This window comes from Anser anser (genome assembly GCF_964211835.1).
Source record: "Anser anser genome assembly, chromosome: 3".
Lineage (NCBI taxonomy): Eukaryota > Metazoa > Chordata > Aves > Anseriformes > Anatidae > Anser > Anser anser.
In genome coordinates, this window is record NC_139722.1 from 117,752,951 (window position 1) to 117,774,217 (window position 21,267).

The window sequence follows — 21,267 nt, forward strand, 5'->3', positions numbered from 1 at the left end:
GTGCGTACACTTTTTTTTTTGTTCAAGTATGTGTGTGTGCACTTTTTTCCTGGGAAACCCACAGCAGTGGCTGATGCGGGGTTTTACGGGACAGGGGTATAGCCAAGAGGCAGTTGTTTTAAATGCAAACTGTTGGGCTATGTATGAGACTAAGTGGCTGAATTTTATGGCTACTGCTATGCTGGATGACACATTATGGTGTTGACAGTATGGTGTACTGAGGACAAAAGTATTTTACTAGAATATTGACTGTACCTACTTTTTTCTGTCCTTTTGATAAATGCAACTAACTTGAAAAATTCCCTACACAAGAAAAAAATTCAGCAGTTACTAAGTATTAAAGGAAATACAGTCGAATATATGGGAAGAGTAACATAAAACCAATACCTTATGACTCAGGACTGAATTTAATCTCCAAATGTGATGCAGGAACTCTTTATAAATATCTGCCTAAGAGTCTTCCAGTGAAAAAGTGGTTTTACAGTGGGAACTTTTTAAAATACTACAAATATTAAATGTATCCTCTATTTCTGATTTGTCTTGAAGCTCCGTTACCTGAGCAGCCACGGTGCTGATGGACTCCAGCTCATGCACACACACAAAGCTGATACCTTGCTGTGTAAGCCATTATCCTGTAGTGTGTCTAAGGTAGGAACAGGAGAAACCGCATCTCATTTCTTCTTTATCCTTTCCATTTGCTTTGTCCTCAAATCCCTGCTGAAGGAGGCCATTGGCGACCGGAGTAGAGAGTCTGACACCAAACTCCTTCATTTCACCTTCAGCCCAGTTGTGTGAAGCCCACACGATGATGGTGAGAGTGTTTCTCTGCCTTGGTGCCATTTGGTGGCTCGATCCCTCAGCTGCTCCTCGGTGGATGAATGCATTAAGCTGCACACCAGTGTGACAAGACAGAGGCATAGGAATGCTCTCCATTTTATAGACAAGGCACTGAGGTCCTGTGGCACCTGTGTTTCCTAAGAAACAGTCCAGAAAATCAAATGGCACCCCTTGTAGAGGTCCAGATGCCTTCCTGGCCTCCCTGTGCTGTGGAAGGGGTGTAAGTTCACCTTCTTGTGTCCCCAGCTGTGCCCTGGCCTTGCTGGCCCAGCAGAATGGAGCCATTTTCCCTATTTCCTGGCTCCTTCTGCTGCTATGGACTCGGTGGTACCAGCGCTGCCCACCCCATCCCCAGTGTGCCTCTGGTAGGTGCAGGCTGAGGTCACAGCCGCGCTGGGGATGCTCCCTCACTAGTGGCATGCATCTTGCTGTGTCAGGCAGGGCACCAAGGACTCATACCGCTGTAATACAACCTAGCCTCCGGCAAGCCATACTATACCAGGTAAGTGTGTTTTTCCTTGGTATCTGTGCCTAGGCTGGTAGAATGGTACCAGAAGCTGTGGCAGCCAAAGCCCTTAACCTCTTCATTATTATTTTTAAACGTGTTTAGTGAGTAAACGCAGTGACAAACCCCAGCTGGGTGGCGTGGTGCAAAGCTGGCACAGCACCGGCTGAGTATCGGCCGCAGCAGTGGCAGTGCAGCAGCATTGCTGCTCGCGAGTCGTGTCGGGGTGTCGGGTTTGCTTGAGGCTGAGACAAGAGCGGGTGTTAGGGGCTGGGCCGTGGAACGTACTGCAACCCCACCAGCAGGGGCTTGCCTGAAGTCCTGCCCTCGCAAACATTTATGCTGTAGCAGGCGTGTGAGATATTGTGTGGCTGCGTTCCAAAGCGTGGGATAAGAAGACATGGAGAGGGCGTATTATCATCTCCCTGACCATTGCAGGTGCAAAGAATTCGGTAACAATATTTGCTCTGGAGCCAAATTGCTCTCAGACTCCCTCCGATGTTTATTCAGTTGAAGAGAATTACCCAGCTTTTCAGCTGCGCAACAATCACCGGGTAAGAATTCCCAGACAGCGTATTTTTCTTTCTTTTATTTCATACCCTTTTGAAACATTTGTCTAGACATGTGACAGGGAAACCTCAAATTGTTTGGTTGCATATTTGAAAGGTACCTGAATGTTTCCTCCCTCCATCCATCGCCCTGAGTGTATTCAACCTGCCTCGTTTCCTCGTAATTGGGCTGAAAGCCTCTGGAGAGCAACTTTTCTTGTAAGCTTTTCATCTGCTCTTGGTTTGTAGGAGTTCAGCGATCTCCCAACCATCGGGACTTTTGCAAACACTTCACTGGTTCCGTCTCAAACCAAGAAGTACAAGGAAGCATAAAACTGTAAAAAAAAAAAAGGAACTATAATAATAACAAAAGGACTCCACCTCCAAACCTTAACATAACAGAAAAGTGTTTTTCATTCCAACTAAAAATATAAAGAAGTCACTTGTATGCAGTTCAAGGAAAGAAGCAATCATTTTTTTAAGCTCTCTGAACCAGAAGCTTCATGCCAGTAGCGCACTGCCCTGAGGACAGCGGTGTGTAGCACTGCCAATACAGCCCTGTGAGATGGGCACACAGGACACTTCACTGGTATGGATCCTGCTTGTGGTTATAGGCTGTTTGCTGGTCTGAATGCATGCAGTTAGCCTGATCCATTTGATTTCAGTGGCATTTCACACGGACGCAAAAGTCTATCACAGACCTTTCAGTAGCTGAATCACTAAATATTTTTTGTGCTTTACAATAATTTCAGACTCCAGCTGTTTACTGGAAATAGTTTTAAAAAGGCAATCAAGATAATATAGTATCAATAATAATCAAGATAATTGCATTACCTGGTAGTCCATTTTATTACTTATCCGACCAACCAGAGATGTTGTACCCTCTAAGCAATGAAATATCCAGCAGCTCATTTTTATTCATATTTTTCAATTAGCCATCTATAAAAAATCATTGCAAAACTTAACTCTTCTCTTCAGAGTCACATCCTCTGGCTGTGCCAGGTAGTGCAATAATTCAAAGAGGGGCAGCCCTAGGAGAGAGCTAGATTGGGTGTGGAAGTAAACTGCAATGCTGCAGCCTCACTGCAACTGAATCCTTACTGCCAAAAGCCAAGTAAGGGGAAGGCCAATACTGCAGCACCATATTAACACTGCAAGATTATCATTTCCATTCCATTCAAATTAAAAAAAAAAAAAAAGAAAGAAAAAAGTATTTCTTTGGCTTGATAAATCCCATACGTCCTTCCCACCTGTTTCCATTTTAATGCAAAAATAGAAGCACTCTACTTATATCTTGTTTCTAAGCTGGCAGGAGAAGTCTCTGTGTTGGTTGGTAGTGCTATAATGCATTAGGCTGCGACGCAGCTCTGGCTGTCTTTATTTCATTACTTTTTTCTTTCCCCTCAACACATCAAGTACTGAGAGCTGGTTCTTCACTTGGTGTCAATGGCAAAGCCTTGGCTCTTCTAGAGGAGGAAGCCCAAACCCGTAGCTAATGCAAATCACCAGAGCTGGGTATTGTTACTGAGAAAACATTCTGTAATGAGCTGTGCATTTAGAGCTGCTCGGGGAGGAAGAAGACTTCGGTGTCCTGTAATCACAGGGTGACTCTGAGCCACAACTATGCCATAGTCATGAAAAGGGAAATGCAGTCTAAAGGGAGAGACAAGACAGTGGCAGCACAGCGGGCACAGACGAGAGCTCGGCTTCAACGCGGCACAACACGGTGCCCTTCTGTGCTCACCAAGGAACAAGAAATGAGCTGAGGCAGAAGCAAATGCCAAAGCGTGCTACCAAGGTTGGCAAGGACAGGAGGGCCTGCTATGGGTAAGGACACCATGAGGGATTAGCTGAGAAAAGCAATGGCTGAGATTTCTGTCTATAAATATATTAAAAAAAATTAAGGAAGCTGAAGAACTCTTCAGGCAAAGGGATTGTCTGGTACGAAAATGGTAATACAAACTGCTGTGGATGGATTTAGACTGAAATTAGAGAAAGGTTTCCTAAGTACTGGTGAGAGCAAGCACGAACAATTTCCTCATTTACGATGGAGCTTGCTAGAAAAGCTCATAAGCATGGTGGGGGAAAATGGGCCTGAACTTACTGACACAGCAGTCTCTTGTACCAAAGCTGGAGACGCGTGCCAAGCAGCAGCCGGCTTGTGTTGGGATCACACTTTGCAGGGTAATGTGCCAAATTCTCATTGTCTCTCTCATTTGAAGCCTCTGGTTGGCTCATCACAAAGCAGCATTTCTATCAGCAAGCCAGGGAGGCTGGCAGGGGTGTGGAGGTCTGCTCTCAAGCAAAACTAATAACTGACCCTGTCTGCAGGGTTTTTGTATTGTCTTCAAAGGAAGATGGCTCTATTTTAATGTAAGGAGGTTTAAAATTTGTAGGGCTTTCTTAGGTGACAAAACTTTATTTATTTCTTTATTTATTATTAAAAAAAAAAAAAAAGAGAGAGACCATACTAAATTTTAGGTGTTTAGGAAACCTGAAGATACTCCACTGCTGTGAATCTTTCCTTGCTCAAGCAGCAACAGCCCAAGAGGAATCATGCCTGGGGGCTCTCAGCAGATGTCTATAGGTTCGGAAAAGAATATCAGAAAAACTGTTTATCAGGAAAAAAATAGGGATTATATAAAAACATGTTTCTGCCTGCAAAGTGATACTTAGACCAATATAATGCAGGTAACCACAAAGAAATGAAATGCTTTTGGGGAAATTGGAGGGGAGAAGTTGCTATCTGTATTTGTTCATATTGTATTCAAACATCCAGGTTAGCTCAGAGCTACTCAGATAGGATATTTTTTAGAGAGGCTCAGGCGTAGATGACATCAAAGTGCGTGGTGCAGCAAAGCTCTTTCTCGTGTGTAAATATGTGCTGTGCACTCACCAAAATGTGTTCCTACTAAGCCTGATTTTTGACCCACCTGTGCTTGATGCGGGGGGCGGGCGGGGACTGAAGGTTGCTCTGAGGAGAGAGGAAAAGGGCAGAAATGTGCCCTGTGTTGGGGGGAGGTACTTGTGCAACTGCTCAGCCTCAAAACCTCCCCGTCGTATTAGCAGATCGGTCTGCCAGGCCTTGCCTTACCATGCAGCAGGCAGACGTACCATGCACGGAGAGGCAGCAGCTAGCTGGCAGCACTGCCCCCCATGTTGCATCCTGACCCGGGGAGCCGCTGTGCTGCCCCCACTGGAGGAGCTGCTCCACAAACAGTCTGTCAACATGGAGAAATTAATTCATTTTTTAATGGTGGGTGATGTCAAGAATGAAAGACTTCGGTGAATAATCCTAAAAAATAGATGGCGTTTAAATGAGAGAGTGGGGGATTCACAGACAAATGCATGAATTGGCTGGTTGTAAAATGGCCAGCATTTTACTCAAGGGTGCAATGGCCACTTCCAGCTTTTGAAATTTCCACCAAATTTTAGAGGCTAAGTGCTAGAGAAGATAAAGAAGATAGACACCATTCAGTGGCAGGATTTCATCTGTCTCAAGAGTTTCTGTAGGACATAGGCATTAGCCCACCGTTGTTAGACCTTGATTGATTTGGTCCTCAGATCACTGCCCTGCAACTGATGAAGAAAACACACAGTAGAGAATGGATCTGCTGAGAAGATTTACCTGGTCAGCCTGAGAGTCCTTTGCACCTCTATCACCTCCCATCCCACACTACCACATTCACACTCCATGTCTGTGCCACTGTGCACAAAAATAATGGCTCCAAGCATGGCAGGCAGTATGCTGGAGTTACACAAAGTGAATGGGTTTCTATTGCAGTATGGGAACACTGCTCGCTTTTATCCTCTGGAGTTGATAAGAAGCCACCCCCCCCCAAAAGAAAAGTCATGCCTTAGCTCTTTGGCAGAAGAAAAACAATTTCAGTGCCCCCTCCGCCATGCTTTGCTGCGTTACAGGCAATGGTGTTGCTTGGAATGAAACGCTGCAGCTGTGAACTTTGCTTCGTGTTAGACAGGAATGAAATGTTCTCTCTTTTCACTTCTGTTTTCTACACAGGCAACATGATTTCAGATTACATTACCTGAGCAATCGCCATCCAAATTATTTGTCCAGACATAAAATAGCAAGGCAAAGAAACCCACCCAAGGAATCTGTGGTGTAACTTCAAATATGTGTATGAGTATTTCCATGCTTGCAACTATCCTGTGTAGGTGTTCAGTGATTCCCAGTAATTATCTAACCATATGTTTTATTTCTCTCTCTCTCTTTTTTTTTTTTTTTTTTTAATAAATGATTCAACACATTTTTTTGTAGCATGTTAGCTTGGCTAAAATAATGCATGGTCTGATTGTGCTCTCATTTAGTTTAATGCCGCCATTCCCACTGAGTAAACTGATTCAGGATTAGGCCCTCAGTGAAGCAAAGTCCATACTTTGTAGAAATAGCAGGATTGAAAATCCCTGTAGTTTGTAGACATATTGAGCTTATTTAGTACAGAATGAATATTTTGCCTTTACTTGGACATATACAGATGGTCCAGTCCTGCACAGAACAGGCAAAGCTCCCACTGAATTAACAAGAGGAAAAAAAAAAAAAAGGTTGAAATTTGCAAATCAGGTCAGTATGGCATGATCAGTGGAATTTTGAAATATATTGAAGTTGCAGTTTTTCTTTGAAAAAAACCTTTGGTCCAAACTTGCTGCTCAACCCTTAAGATTCATGGAATTGTACAATTCATGTAGTAGATGTTGGCTCCTCTTTCAGATTCGCTCCAAGTACCAGGCTCCCACGGTTGTGATACAATTTTCTGCAATGGGTTACCTGCATGGCCAGCAAACAGGTTTTCCAGGACGAAAGCGGTGTGCAGAACAACCCCAGAGGGGCAACGCTCAGCACCTCATGATAACTTGGTGTGACAGGTCCGGCACCACAACAGAGCTAGGGGAGAGCTGAGTCACAGCCCTCCGGGGACACCTTGCAGATGCACAACTTTCGAGGATGAGGCACAAGTTAAGTCTGGGTTAAGTCCACAAGTTTGGCCCTCCCTGCTAAACCACTTGGACAGCTGGCTGACGGGGGAGTGAGAATGATCTGGGACAACAGAGAAGTGGCACTATTTTGTGAAACGAGGAAATGGCTTGCCAATGCTAACTGGTTTCACACTACTGTGAGAGTTGATCTTCCAGGAGAAATAGATCTATACTGCGGTACAGTAAAGAGAAAAAAATCTCTTTTCAGCTGATCTGTGTAAGCAGATCAGGATGAGTTCAGCTTTTCAGAGATCCAAGATGCAAAATATTTCAGATGTGTGTGACCAGATTGATCACCTTTGCTGATATAAAGGAAAGCAAAATAAATTCAGAGTTAGAAGGGACATAAATCCCTAGATTTGAAAACCAGAAATCTTTGGATGTGGAAATAAAGCCACGAAGCACTGCACTCAACTTGTACTCAATAGTACATAACTTGCATTATCTTAAATTCAGTTAAACTCAAAATTATTCTGTGGATTTAATCTACTGGACTAAGTGTATGGTGACATTTTCATTTTTTAGGAAATATTGATAATGGAAAGCCCTTAACTTCTGTGTGGTAAAAAAGCTGCCCAGGATATAAATGTGTGACATGCATGAACAGTTCTCCAAAACATGAAGGTTTGCCTTAAGCTGCTCAGCTCATCAGTAGCCCATTTAGGCCAGTGATGATCATTTCTGAAAGTCTCAGATGGAGTTTTTTGAATTACTACTACATTGAAAAGCATACAATGATAATCAAACACAACACTGCTCAAGGTAGGAGAGGACCTGGATACAAGGCTGAACTTTGGCTGATGGATCAGATTACAGACCAAGCATCAGCCTGGGTTTTCTCGCATGATTTTTAAGCTTAAATCATCCCAAGTTAAGTAAGTACAATGTCAAACTCCTGGCTAGCCAAGGATGGTGGTTCAGTTTTTGCTCAACATCAGCTGTTTTGCAGGATCCTGGGCCGAGGCTGAACGCCTTCCTGGGTATGGGGTTGGAGGAACCCGACTGCCCAACCAAAGTGTTTGCATTTCTGCTTCCAGCCTGCACCAAAGCTCGGAGAGTCACTGCTCAAAGGAAAATACTGCTGGGCTCTGACATGTGCTCCTCCTCCATTCACGGAGCATGAAGAAGAGAGTGTGCAGAGGGAAGTCCTTCTTACTAACTTGAGGTCCTTCTGTTTGATGGTCTGCATGGTTTACAGCGAAACTATGATCATCAGGGAAAGATGATCTGATAGTTATTAAAAATAATAGGCCGACAAATGACGTATCCCTGGCCATGGAATGAAATACTTGACACACCAGATGGGACTTCTTATCAGAGATTTCTCCAGCTTACCCACTCAATATTGATAACATGCTCAGAGGAGTTAAGAGTCATGCCAATAAACATAAACGCCCAAAAACTATCTGCATCGAGGCTCCACGATAAAGGATGCGAAAAGAAAGATATTTCCCAGAATAATAACAAGTTAAAAGATGTCTTTCTGGAAGATGGGTATAAAGCTCTGTTCACAATTGTTGGAGGATACAACTGGGTCCCCTCAGGGCTTCGTGCTAGGACATCTGCCACATCTCTCTGTGCAAGAGAAAGGTTTTTGTGCATTACTTAGAAGTGAGGTCGTTGCAATACTAATTTGACAGTGTTCAGACGTATTCATAAATAGCCCGGTAAAAAGGATGAATAGTGAGATGAGAAATTTTGCAGACGATGCAAATTATTCAGCATTGTAAAACTAAATCTGGCCACAAAGCACTGCCGAAAGAGTTCATGATCCTGAGTGACTGGGCAATAAAATGACTGATGTAGTGCAGTGTCAACAAAAGCAGAGCACATACAGAAAACTCACCCTAACTATACTTCAACATGGATGAGACCTCAGTTTAACATTTAGCAAAGAGAGCTTGGAGTTCTCTGTAAACATCATTTAAAGTCCATCAGAAGAGGCAACCATCATGTTAAGAATTAGCTGGCAAAGATGCAGGAACAAAACATAAAATGTCATCATAGCAGTCTTCAGTGAAACTGTATCATGATGGTAGTGTGTTTTCTGGTCATCTAAGTCCAGAAAGGTTGAACTGAACTAGAAAACACAGAAACGAAAGCATTCAGGATCAGGAGAGGTAGGAAACAGCTTCCATAAAGATGAGAAACTACGTAGATGAGGAGTCTTCAGGGTGGAAAGGGGTGATAGAAGCAGGAGGTACAGTGAAGGTCTGTCAGATCATGAATGATGTATAGAAAAAGGCAAATAGGAAATGGTTGTCCACTGCTTCTCGTAAGGGGACCTGACACAGCATTCACGCAAGAAGGTTTAAACCAACACAAGGAAGTACTTTTTCATGCAAAGCATAATTAAATTGTGGAACTCGTTGCCACAGGATGTTGCGGAGGCCAAAAGTTATAAATGGCTTGAGAAAGGGATCAAAAAAATTTGAGGAGGATAGGTCCATGGGTGGCTATTAAAACACACTGGTCTGGAGGCAGCCTCTGCTTTGGGAAGTCCATAAACCACGGATTGCCTGAAGCAAGGAGGGTACAGCTGGGGAAGGATCACGCCGTACCTCCTCCTTGAGTTTCCTCCTTCCGCATCTCCTTCTGGCTACGCCAGCAGACAGGATACTGGCTCACACGGCTGCTTGGTGTGATGCTGCTCAGGTCCCAGCTCTGCTGGTCCTGTCTGGGGCACGTCTCCACTTAATCCCCTTGAATTAAAAAATAAAAAAAAAATAAAGCCAAAGAGGGGGAAGAAACAACCCCAGCCCTCCACACTGTTAGTAGGCAGCCTGGTAGTTGTTTTATTTTCTTTAGAGTGGACTTTGTGTTGCAAGTGGCAGGAAGCCATGAACCACAAAAATAAAATAATTCTAACCCTAGTGCTAAGTAAGGAAAACAAAGATGGCTCAGCAATTAGCAGCATTATATATGTTAGTACTAAGTAACAACAGATGTCAGGACTTGAGCCCTTTGCATTCCTTGCAATCCTTTGGAAACCAAAGCCTTTTGACGTTGCTATACATTATTACAGTTATTTTGGGTCTGAGAGAACAGCAAAAGTTCTTTGAATGTTGAAATATGCACATTGCTAGGACTGGCTGGGTCTTACCTGTGTATACCTCACCATCCTGCATACTTCTGCTGACTTAACAGGCTAGCGTGTGCTGTAAAAGCCTGCTCTGTAAAGACATGCGCTGGCCATGAGTCATTAGCAAGCATGCGAAGCTAATTGGCAAAATACTCATAAAAGATTTTGAAGGTGGGTTAATTACAATTCATTACACTGTAAACTGTCCCCAGGCTATTGTTAAAAAATGCAGGAGTTTCAAGGTCCAGTATTTTATGATTCATTTTGCCATGCAGTGAAAAACAGACTCTATATCAAACTACATTCATTATAGTTAAGACCACAAAATCTTTATTGGTTTTCCCAACATTCCCTCCTTGTTATAAGAATTCATATGGACTGCACATTTCTAACAATTGGCAAGAAGGCATGAAATAAAATTTATGATATTTTCTTACCTTATACTCAGTGCAGCCTTAAAAATTGCCCATTCCAATTGCTTTACCTCCTCCCACCTTGATTCATTGGAGCCGATTGGACGGGAACTGGAAAATAAACAGAGATGAATAAGAACGACAACAACTCCATGCTAGAGGTTTCCTTGTGTGATGAACCAGGCTTCTGTGTGGAACTTCAGCTCCACGAGGATAATGAGAAATGGTAATAAATAAGAATTTCCCCTTGTCATAATATAGGTAATGTTTTAAATTTCAGAGTGGACACATTTATACCAGTTACGTCTATTTCCAGTGGAGGCTCTCGCAGCCGAGCCCAGGACACACCACCAGAGACCCAGGTTTCAGTCCCGCCGCTGCTTAGGCAGATCTTGCAGGCTCGTGCACCAATTTGCTCACAGGAGTAACACTGCCCACGTGCTTTGCTGGACCTCTGCATACTTGTAGCCAAATTCTCCAGCTTATAATAGAAGATAACAGTGCCTTCAACTGTCTTCGCTTATGCCTGGGACATCAAATACTTCTCTTTTCTCTTGAAAGGTCCGTGGGAGGGAGGCATTACTACTGAGTAGCTCGGCATAATCTCAATAACGCTGTGTTGAGGAAAGTTAATAGAGGACCCAGCTGCGACCTCTGTGAGAGCCGAGCCAAGCGCTGCTCATCAGTGCTACCTTTGTGCCCTTCTCCGGGGTGCTCCTTATCTCCTGGCACTGGCCGGCACTTGGGCTTTCCTGTGGGGCTTAAATGGTACCATTCAGACATGCTTTCTTTCCTCTACCCCAACTTGCTGAGCCCTGATCACTTCTGCACACCCCGCGGGCTTTCTCCTGTGTTGGCCCAGCCTGCATCTGACTGCACCACGTCCTACTCCCTGCATTCACATACCTTGCTAAGAGAATCGGTGGTGGAGGCATTTCCAGCTCAGCTGAGCTAATTTTGGCTTTCAATAGGTTCCAGTAGGCTCTAAGGATATTGCTATTATTGTCATTAATACATGGCGTTGAGTTGCAACGGCCTGCTTGGAGTCTGAGTTCAGCTCTGAGTCCAGCCCCATGTGGCTTTGGGATGCTGCAGAGCAGACACTTACGGAGGTCAGAGCTGGAATAATACCAGATTTAAGCATAAATGGGGAACACAACCAGGGACTACTCCTCTCCCCCATGAAAACTGCTGATGACATGTATGAATTTTGTTATTTCGGATAATATGTTACTTCTGGGTAGCTTTGAGGTGATGGGGGAGTGCAATACTGAAGAAACCTCTTAGAAAATAACTGAACTGATGTTCTTAGCTTTTTCCTATAGAGAGCTCTAAACCTTTCAGTGGAACTGAATATTGTTGGAGGCAAAATTTTTCATTCAATTGGAATATAAGTTGTCGTTCACCAAAATGCACCAATGGAAAAAAAAACACCAAGCCTACCAGCTAGAAATCAGATATGTGGGAATGTTCTGGTAAAGCTCAGTAACAGATTTATTGTAAGGTGTGTTGGTTTTGTTTGCATCTATATAGTGTAAATCAACAAATATCTTGGGATGGCTATTTTTTCTGAGGTTTTCTCTAAGAAACTGGATTTTCCTTACATGACAATGTCAGAACTTCTGTATTTGTTGGGACCAAGACTCTATCTAGCCCAGTTTCTTTCAGAGTCACTCAAGGAAGAGTAAAAATCTACCCGGCCATTTATGATGCTTGTACCACCCCATTGCACTGGCAGAGACCCCCAGCCACCGCACCAGATGCCGAACAGAGCCCAGAAGGAGTTTATAGCCCAGCAGCCAAAGCTTGGTTGGGTTTCCACAGCCAGTGGGCATTTCCAGGAAAGAACTTGGAAATCAGATTTAAATGACAGTGATATTTATGGGTGCTCTGACTAATCGCTGTGCCTGGGAAATAACAACTATATCCAGAAACATTAGCAAATACTTCTTTTGTTTTGTTTTGTTAAGAATTATAGCTACTCCCATGGCCATCTCACCTGGAACTAGTACATGAACAAAGTTCATCATGACATTTCAGCGATGTCCGTGATGTTATTGGACAGGCGTACCAGTGAGCAAAATGGAAGCAAACGAGGAAAAAATGAGTGACCAAAAGTTTCCAAACTCTCACTAATATTTGTTTCTAGCAGTGGAGAGATTTTGCAAGTGGCAGGTGTCAGTATTAAGTACTGAATTCTCCATTTTCCCCCTGGTCTCATTATAAACAGGGATATTTGTTTTTAAAATAGACATTTTTCATCACTTCTTTTTGGGGTCATGCCTCTGTAAGGCTCACAGATGCTGAGTTTGGACAGGATCTTTAAGCCATAACATATGAAGCTCCAAAATTTCAGAGGCTCCATTAAGAATATCATGCAAAAAGTGGGATTTTTGCCATTGGCTTGATTGGCTCCAGGATTACACCCTTGCTGCTCCTTGGAAGTCATCTTTGATTTGGAAATCATCTTGAAAAATGTTGTGATACATTGCTCTCTGAGGAGATTCCTGCTACTTCATCGTTCTGACAAGGCTGTAAATAACAAAAGAGCCATACTCATCAAGTGCTCCTCCAGTCCCGGCTGAAATCAGGATAGTCAGAAATGGGCAACAGCAAAATGTTAATCAAATCCCTTTGAATCTCAAAAGAAATGTGGAGCAGAACTTCTTTGAGACTGCAGAAAACTGTCCATGGAAAACTGTCAACATTGCTCTTTAACATATTGTGTCAACATTTGGCATGTGTGAATCAGTTGGTGAAGTGGCTGGAAAAAACAGGAAAATACATTTTTATGGATGTTGGGAATATATATAGCTACATGACTGTATGTATAAAATATACGCGTTTTGCTATCTAAAATATACACACTACCTACATACAAAGTTTTTATTTGCCAACTATGTGTATGTGTATGTGTTTATTCGATATTTATATATGAGAACAGGAAAACTTTCAGCTCCAGTTTTGAAGGCAGATTTATTTGTGTGTTGAACAAAACCCACTTTTGACAAACAACTTGTCCTAGCTATGGACTGGCTACCCTGAAGGCCATTCTGGATGGACCGTGTGATACCACTGTCAGGGCCTTCATAGTTGCCAGCATCAGTAACTCCTCTGGAGTTCTCCTCCCTGTGCTGTTATAATTCACTGGGGTACTGCCCTCCTCTCCAGCAGCTTCTGAGTCCCATTGGCATCACCTGTGTGCTAGAAAACAGGGAAAGGATGTGCAAGTGTTTAGGGGGAACTTGGCCCCACAGCTGTCTCTGGCAAAAATCCCATTGACTTCAACAAACCTGGATTTCACTCGCAGCCCTTGGAAGATTTTTACAGATGTGCAAATAATGCACCGTGTATATCCTGTAATCAAAGCCTTCCTTATTGAGTTTATTTACTTTTACGTTGTGCACAATATTAAACCCAAGCTCTGTGAATTCCTGCTCTTATCTCAGGCCCCATGGAAGGACCACCTCGTCTGGCTTCACTGAAGTTCATCACTGCTCCTACATCAAGGCTGGTGGAAGTACCTTGCTGAAGGTTCCTCACGTAGCTTGTTTCCTACAGTAAATTCAAAGGGATGAGGCATCTCACAATTGGCTTTTATAGCATTACAAAAAAAACCCAAAGTTTGGCTCAAAAGCAGCTTTTTCTCTAGTGGTGGCTGAGCTGCTGGGAAGTTTGTGTAGAATTCCCCCGCAGCAAGCCAAATCCTGCAACTCCAAGCAGGGAAAAGTGTCATAAATCCTTGCAAACGAGAGGCACCTCTAGCTGCATGGTGAGAGCCCAGCCATTGCTTTTGGAGCCAAACAGCTCACCAGCAAAGGGGACATTATCACCAACTGTCATACCTGGAGCCCTCCAATGTATTCAGGTCCCCTGTGTGACCTTGGACAAGGTGTGTACGCTCCTTTCCTTCACTTCCCCATCTAGAAGATGGAGCTAGTAACACTCGATTTGCTCATCATGTTTATTTAAATTATAAATACCTCCAGGCAGAAGCAATCTCTTACAACGTGTCTATACAACGTCTAATAGAAGGCCCTTGTCTCAGCTCAACCTCTAGGTACTACATGGAGGCAAACAATCGTACTTGGCAGAGTGCAGATTTTGAACTAGAAATCTAATATCAAATAGTTCTCCTCTCCTGCTTTTGGCACTTGGCCCTATTCAAGATGACAAATCCTGAGGGCCCTCAGTCGCTGACTCCCATTAAAATTTACATTACGCTCACTGGCAGTTTGTCTCAGAAGTGTCCCAGGATTTCCCCCTTAGATTTTTAAATGGCTGTACAGCAGAAAGAAAGAAAGAACGACTGTAGCTGGTCCTGGAGTTGCAGCTGTAATCAAAAGCGTTATGATGAAGTTCAGCTGGAAGAGCAAATAAGAGAAGGAAAAAAAAAAAGAAACAAAACACGGGAATGCCATCAAAGTCTTTCAAAGACAGAAATTCATTTTACCTTTGTCAATGGCTGTGGTTTTCAAGGATAAAGATCAAAGCGATGACCGTGGGCAGAGCTATGACAAATGCCGAGATCAGTCTGTTAAACCCTAGCATTAGCGCTACAGTTAGACTGGTGTCTAGACTAGCAGTGGGTACTCATGCCAGGTTTGGCAAGCACGGCAGCGCAGCGCTTGCATCAGAGCTGTAGCAAGAAGAATGAGGCATCCAAATTGCAGAGGGGAGGGAGCAATCAGGCTCCAGCAGAGTGGAACTGGAAAAAGGAAGTTTAGAAAAAACAACAACAAAAACAAAAACACACGCAAAAAAAAAAAAAAACAAAAAAAAAAAACAGAGCCGGATTACTGCCTGAGCCCAGGGAAAGCCAGATGAGAAAATGCATCCCCCCAGCTCCTGGTTTGTGCATTGTGATTAATGTACACAGAAAGCTTAGATAACTGGGGGAAAGTAATGCCAAATTCTTATCAATACAGATGAGCTGGCTTCATATTCCTCCAGCGCTTTCATGTGGAAATGAGACTGCATTTGATGAGGCCAAGCCCATTTTTGAAATAGCTCAGCTGGGATGTGAGCATGGTGAGGGTTCAGGTGCCTGCACAGAAAATTGCTGCGGCTGGATGGAAAGGAGAGACCTTTCCTGAGGGCAGAGAGTGCTTTTCCTTTTCCTCATGGAGAGGACACAGAGCTGTTGCTCCGTGGGCTAAATACCCACTGAAGTCCGAGCTGACGGACCGTGCCAGGAAGCAAGGTGTTCTTGGCTGCTGAGGGGCCATGGCCGAGCCTGGGGCTTTCCTGGCCCAAGAGTGCCACACAGGGCCAGCATAGGGGCAAACACCAGAAAACCTGCATGCTGCTCTCCTGGAGCTCCCCGCCGCACAGCAAAGCGTTTGCACAGCCCCCGTCACTGGAGGATCTCAAAACTCCCCAGATAGCTTCCAACAACCACTTGTCATCACAGCGACATGGGCTTCCGCCAGTCGTTACGAGCTGAAAAGGAGCTGCAGGCGAACGTGGGCAAAGGCAGCCTCCAGTGGGTGGAGACAGACAGGAGGGGATATTTTCAGAAACCCAGCTGGTCTCAGCTGTGCTTCACACAGGGGCTTGCAGGGTCTGTTGTCAGAAGCATGGCATAGCACTTGCTAGAAACAATTAGCCAAGACTTCGACCGGTCATATGCTATTCTCAGCTCTGCTACTGACTCACCTGCAGGGCCTCAGGCGAGTTGCTTGCATATTTGTGCCTTAGTTTACCCATTGGTAATACCAGAGACAGTAACAGTCTCACAGAGTGGTGCGAGGATTAATTAATTAATATTTGGAAAGCAGTTTGTGCCTTGACGTCTTTGTGCCTTTGTTTACCCATCAGTAATGTCAGAGATAAAACTGTCTCATGGAAAGGTACAAGGATTAATTAATTATTTGAAAAGCAGTTTGAGATCCTTGGATGAAAGATTCTATGCGAGTCAAACATATCATTAAAAACATCTCCCAGTCCTCTGTGAAGTTAAAATAAAGCTGGAGCTTCTTAGTCATTCAAATAATTAAACCATAAATACTGTTTATTTTAATCTTGCCTTTAAAAAAATAATCTAATCTAGGCAGTGATACCAGCCAAAGAATGAAAAATGTTTCAAATTCAAGAGACCTATCAATTTAAAGAGCTTGATTCTTAATTGCCGTTTGATTTCTATCAATGGAAAGTGAGAGCAATTGTATTTACAAAAGCACGGGGCAGCTGGGAGGATGCCCACAGCTCCTCTCCTGGGTTTCAACCTTGCATATTCACATGGATACGGCAGCTGTACACAGCACTGCATGCGGGTTTTCGCATTACCCAAGCAGAGATGTGCATGCCAAATGCAGAAGTCCTCCAACACACTTCCCTGGGGAGCTGTTGTATAGTGGGTCATAAAATATCAGTTTTTTGCCTCTTTCTCCCTCTCTTGTTTTTCCGCATCTTTTTGTTCTACGAGCTACGTATGTAAAGAAGAGGTATGCAGAATCAAGGTCACGGGTTTTAATTGAACGGGGCCTCTTTTAAGGTGTAACTACTGCTGGGAATCAGCTAGCATAGCAATCTGCCGTACGGGGCACCCAAACCACCATCCCACATGAGGTTTCCTTCAGCTCCGAGGGACACGTCTCAGCCTTTTCATGGCCTTCCACTTTTCTTTGCTCAGAGAAAATTCTGCAGCAATCTCTGAGTAACCCGTGTGGGAATGTGGGGAGGAGGAAGAAAGGATGTAATTGCTTTCCTGAGCTCCAGCACGTTCATTAGTCAAATGTCCTGCTGCCTTTTCCACGCTAGTCCAGCTTCTACTGAATTTTCATCAGACCAGAAGAGGCCTCTAGGGCCATTTAAAAGTAACCATCAGATAAAAGCGGCTGTCATCCTCCTTCTGCGGCAGGCGAGGAAGCAGACACGGGTAGGCTGGTCACACAGGAAGGTGAGGAGGGACCTGATGACTCAGCTTTTGACTCCCAGCCGTCAGCTTGAGACGCCATTCTAGCCAGGTATGCTAAGCACATGGTTATCTCTGACCTCATGAATAATCCCGCTGATTTAAGCCATAAACTTCAGCATCAGGGCCTTAACCACCTCACTGTGCTCGCCAAGAGTGGATAAACAAGCGCGCAGGCCTGGATAGGCCCAAATAATTGACATAGAGGAATAGCAGCAAATGGTGGTTTACCTGCTGCAGGTTTCCTGGCAGCTGTTCTAAGAAGATCGCCAATGGGACAAACAGGTGGCTTGGTCCCTGCGATGAGGGGCTCCTTGGGGATGACGGTGTTTCCCCAGAGAGCAATGCCCTGATGATGCTATCCCTGTCCTGGGGAACCCCTGGGAGGGGAAAGGGGAATTTGCAGATCCATTGATACCAACTGTCCTTTCCTGGCAGGGATTTACTGAGCTCTTGATCCCTTTGCTCATGCAGAATCAGGAAATGACCTGGTTGTGAAGGAGTCCCACCCACAAGCAGAGGCATCCCTCAAAACTCTGTGGCCTAGTGCAGGATGCAGTTTACTCCCCCGCAGCTGCTTGTGTCCTCGCATTTGTAGCAAAGGGCTAAGAGATGAAGGGAAACCAGAAGGAATCTACTTTCCTGTTGTTGATGGGAGAGTGAGTGAAGCAACCTAAATTATACATGGCGTTGCCTACCAGATGGTCAGAGCGTCTCTCCCTTCTATTATGCAAAGTAATAGTTTCACAGACAAAGTAGAGGGGATCGGAGATAGCAGAGCATTTGGGAAACATGCCCCTGATTTAAAGGCGTGTTTTGCTTCTAGCTGGGACATGGGGTTTCAGCTGGATGCCTATTGTTCAAACCTTCTCCCGAGGTGAAAGGTGTCAGGTGGGCCTGTGAGAGGGAGCAGGACTGTGAACCCAACCAGAATCAGAGCAGTAATTTCTAACAGCAGGGTTTGGGTTTTGCTGACTGGGACAGGAAGTGGTGGTTTAAAACAACAAGTTTAATAAACCTGGGCAAAGCCCATTTCATCCCCTTTTGCTTCTTACTTATGAGAAGCTTTCAGTTTGGCCCTTCGTAGCTGCAGACACTGACTCGCGATTTCTCCACTGCAGTAACAGTGCGTGAGCCACATGAACTAAACCCCATTGCCTAGTACGTCCGAGTATTCTTCCTGGTCTGCCTCATGTCATAATAGCATGTCAACACGGAAGCTGAAGGTCTGAATGGAAAGCCACTTCTGCTGGCTTTAACTTAGAAAAGTTCAGATATTGTCATGAGCATGAGGCTCATTGTCTGCTGAAGCAGTGCTGGGCCAGACTGCTGGGGCTGAGGCATCCCAGGGAGCTGCTGCTGCCCCCCGCTAGCTGTCTGGAAGCCCTAACAATCATGAGTTCACTTGTAGCAGACATATCCATCCTGAGGATGGGGATGACAGCATTTTCTCCACTACGTGACAGTATCACATTTCACACAATAGTCCTAGTCCACGAGCAGAGCTCCTCAGCACAGCATTAACACCTCCTGAGAGCATGTATGGGAAAGAAAAATTCTCATGCAAGCCTTGCTAGATCAGCCCTTTCATACCGATTGCACAAACACACCGCCGGGCAGGACGCACGGACTTCATTTCACTGGTAATGGCCTGGATCCACATATCAAAATAAACCACTCAGGGCTTTGGTTTGTGCGTTATATGATCATCCAGAGGCTTCAAAAGGGTATCACAGAGATCTCATTCCCATGTATAATTTCTGTCTTCCCTGATCTTGGGCGCAGCTTTCACTGGAGTAGTGCAAGATATAAAAACATCAGGCTTCCTTTATGAGCCTCGGTTTTTGATAACTGAAACCCAACTGATTAAATCTCAGATCAGGAGTGGTGACCCTTGTTCTCACTCAGAGCTGCGGGTTATCAGCCCTCAGGCTGATTTTTGAAGCAGTTCACTCTGTAGTAAGAGGTCCTTAAGAATCAATAGCCAATACTGGACCTAGTTCAGTCACCTTTCATTTGGCTACAGATTCCCCTAACACAGATGCTGGAGCTCATAATCTTTATTTAATTTTCTCCTTTCATTTTTCTTGAGGAAAGCAAAGAGAAACAAAACTAGAAAAGGATGGAAGGGATGGTGGAGCCCATGGAAGGGGCAGGGATTTGGCAGTCAGCTCCTGCTCCAAGCCCTGCTTTCAGACTACTGCCTGACATTGGGCAAACGGCATCACAGCCTCCCCATCATTTGAGTATAGAAAATACAGCATTCTTTCTATACAGACATACAGGTGGAAAGCATTACCTGGAGCTAGGCATTTGTCATACTGCTTTTTAAGGCATATACTCCAAAAATCAAGGCATGAGAAAACCAAGGGTTTCACAACGAAGAGTGGAAAAACCCCAACAAATATTGTCTCAAACCTTCCCTTTCAGGCCACACCCCGAAAGCAAGTGAGACTATCATGGACAAATCCTCCTCTGGCAGCAGGCCGATCAGCCAGAGAGCCATTCTCCGATTCCCAACCTATTTCACACCATGCAGAATCACTGCGGGAAAAGCCTGACAAGGCTCAGACAACTCACAGTGCCATACCTTTGCTCATGACAGTAACGCCAGCCAATTGTTAGCGTCTCGGTGTCTGGCCAAAGTGGATGGCAGACGGCTGTCTGAAGCTGGGACCTGGGAAAATGGGGATAACATCAGGAAAAAAACAAAAACATCTTACGTACCTACTGCTCCCATCTCATCCTGCTCTGGGGACATGCCTGCTCGCCGTGGACTGAGTCAGTGCCTGGTCTTGTGGTCCTTCAGTGCTCTGCAGAGCTACTGCATGCTTGCAGACTTGGAGCTGTTAGCACATCTCATCCTACCTGCTGTGCATGAGGACTTGCCAGGACCGGCGGCTCCCCAGTGGGTCAGTGGGTTAGGATGGAGGAACACCACCGCTTGGGAAAGTTTGGTGGCTCCTCTGAAAATCTTCCCAGACTTTTACTGGATCTTAAGTTACCACGAAGTATCTGCCTGGATCTGGGCTTTGATTCTGCACTCCACTACTTTATCCCAGGCGGGCTGGGGTAGTGCCTTTCCCTCAGAGACCACAACTGACAGCACCCCTCCCAGGGAGAGGAATGGAGCAGTGGCTGTGTTTCAAGGCTGGGGAGATGGAAAGGGTGTTTGAGGCTGCTGTCGGCATGGGGGAGCTGCAGGGCGGGCGAGGAGGATCAGAAATCATCTTATTTCTCCACTCCTGGTTCCTATCTCTAGCCAGGGGACTGGACTGCCACCCCCAGCTCTCCCATCACCCCAGTCCCCAGGTCCCACACTCACAGCTCTCCCCACCCAGCCCGTCTCTGCCCCAACCTCCCCACCGCTCGCTCCCCAGGCAGGTCCTGGCCCTTCAGCTGTGGTGTGGCAAAATTCAATTTTGCCTACGTGGCTGAGAAACTCTCGCTCTTCATAATAATACCAGCTTGCCTGCAGGGAACGAGGTGGAAGCTAGACCACGTCAAGGCCTTTTATTTCCTGCAAAGGTGTGTTTGCAAGACACTCGTGGAGAACACTATGCAGATGAGCGACAATGGGAGAGGTAGGACCAGCTCCCCAGCATGGGGAAAATGGGGCAGATCAAATAGTTACCCAGATTTCCATCAGCTGTGGGGTTGGCCTGGTGACAGTTAGGCAGGCTTGCCATGTTGCAGGGATAGCTCACCTCTCTGCCAGCTACAATAAACACGTCCGCTTGATGCCAACAGGACTGGGCCGAGCTTCACCCACAGAAGCATTTTCTTCCCCTCCTGCTCCACTGGTGTGAGCGGCCCCATCTCTGCAAAATAAGCACACAAAGAGAGCTTGAAATTGCCAAGAGGAAATCCAGTTTGAATTTGTGCTGAGAGCTGGCCAAGGAAGGAGAAAACATCAATCTCAAAAGGTTTTTCAAGATTTGGACATTTGGCTTCATCTTTCACTATGTTCA

At 45.0% G+C, this 21,267-nt stretch overlaps 1 protein-coding gene across 5 annotated transcripts in view; it reads right to left on the reverse strand.

Annotated features, from left to right (window-relative positions):
• Window positions 1-1,918: 1,918 nt before the first annotated feature.
• The window catches only part of LOC310896523 (uncharacterized protein), a 129,846-nt gene continuing 110,497 nt past the window's right edge, over window positions 1,919-21,267 (reverse strand). For 3 of the 5 annotated variants that reach the window (XR_014581568.1, XM_083828891.1, XM_083828892.1), the window contains one exon: window positions 1,919-21,117. Coding sequence is in view for 3 of the 5 variants with exons in the window: in XM_083828892.1 (XP_083685018.1) it covers window positions 21,015-21,117 (103 nt within the window). In the remaining 2 variants the exon portion in view is untranslated. The remainder of the gene's footprint in view (window positions 21,118-21,267) is intronic. The other 2 variants (XM_083828894.1, XM_083828893.1) reach the window with 2 other exon arrangements.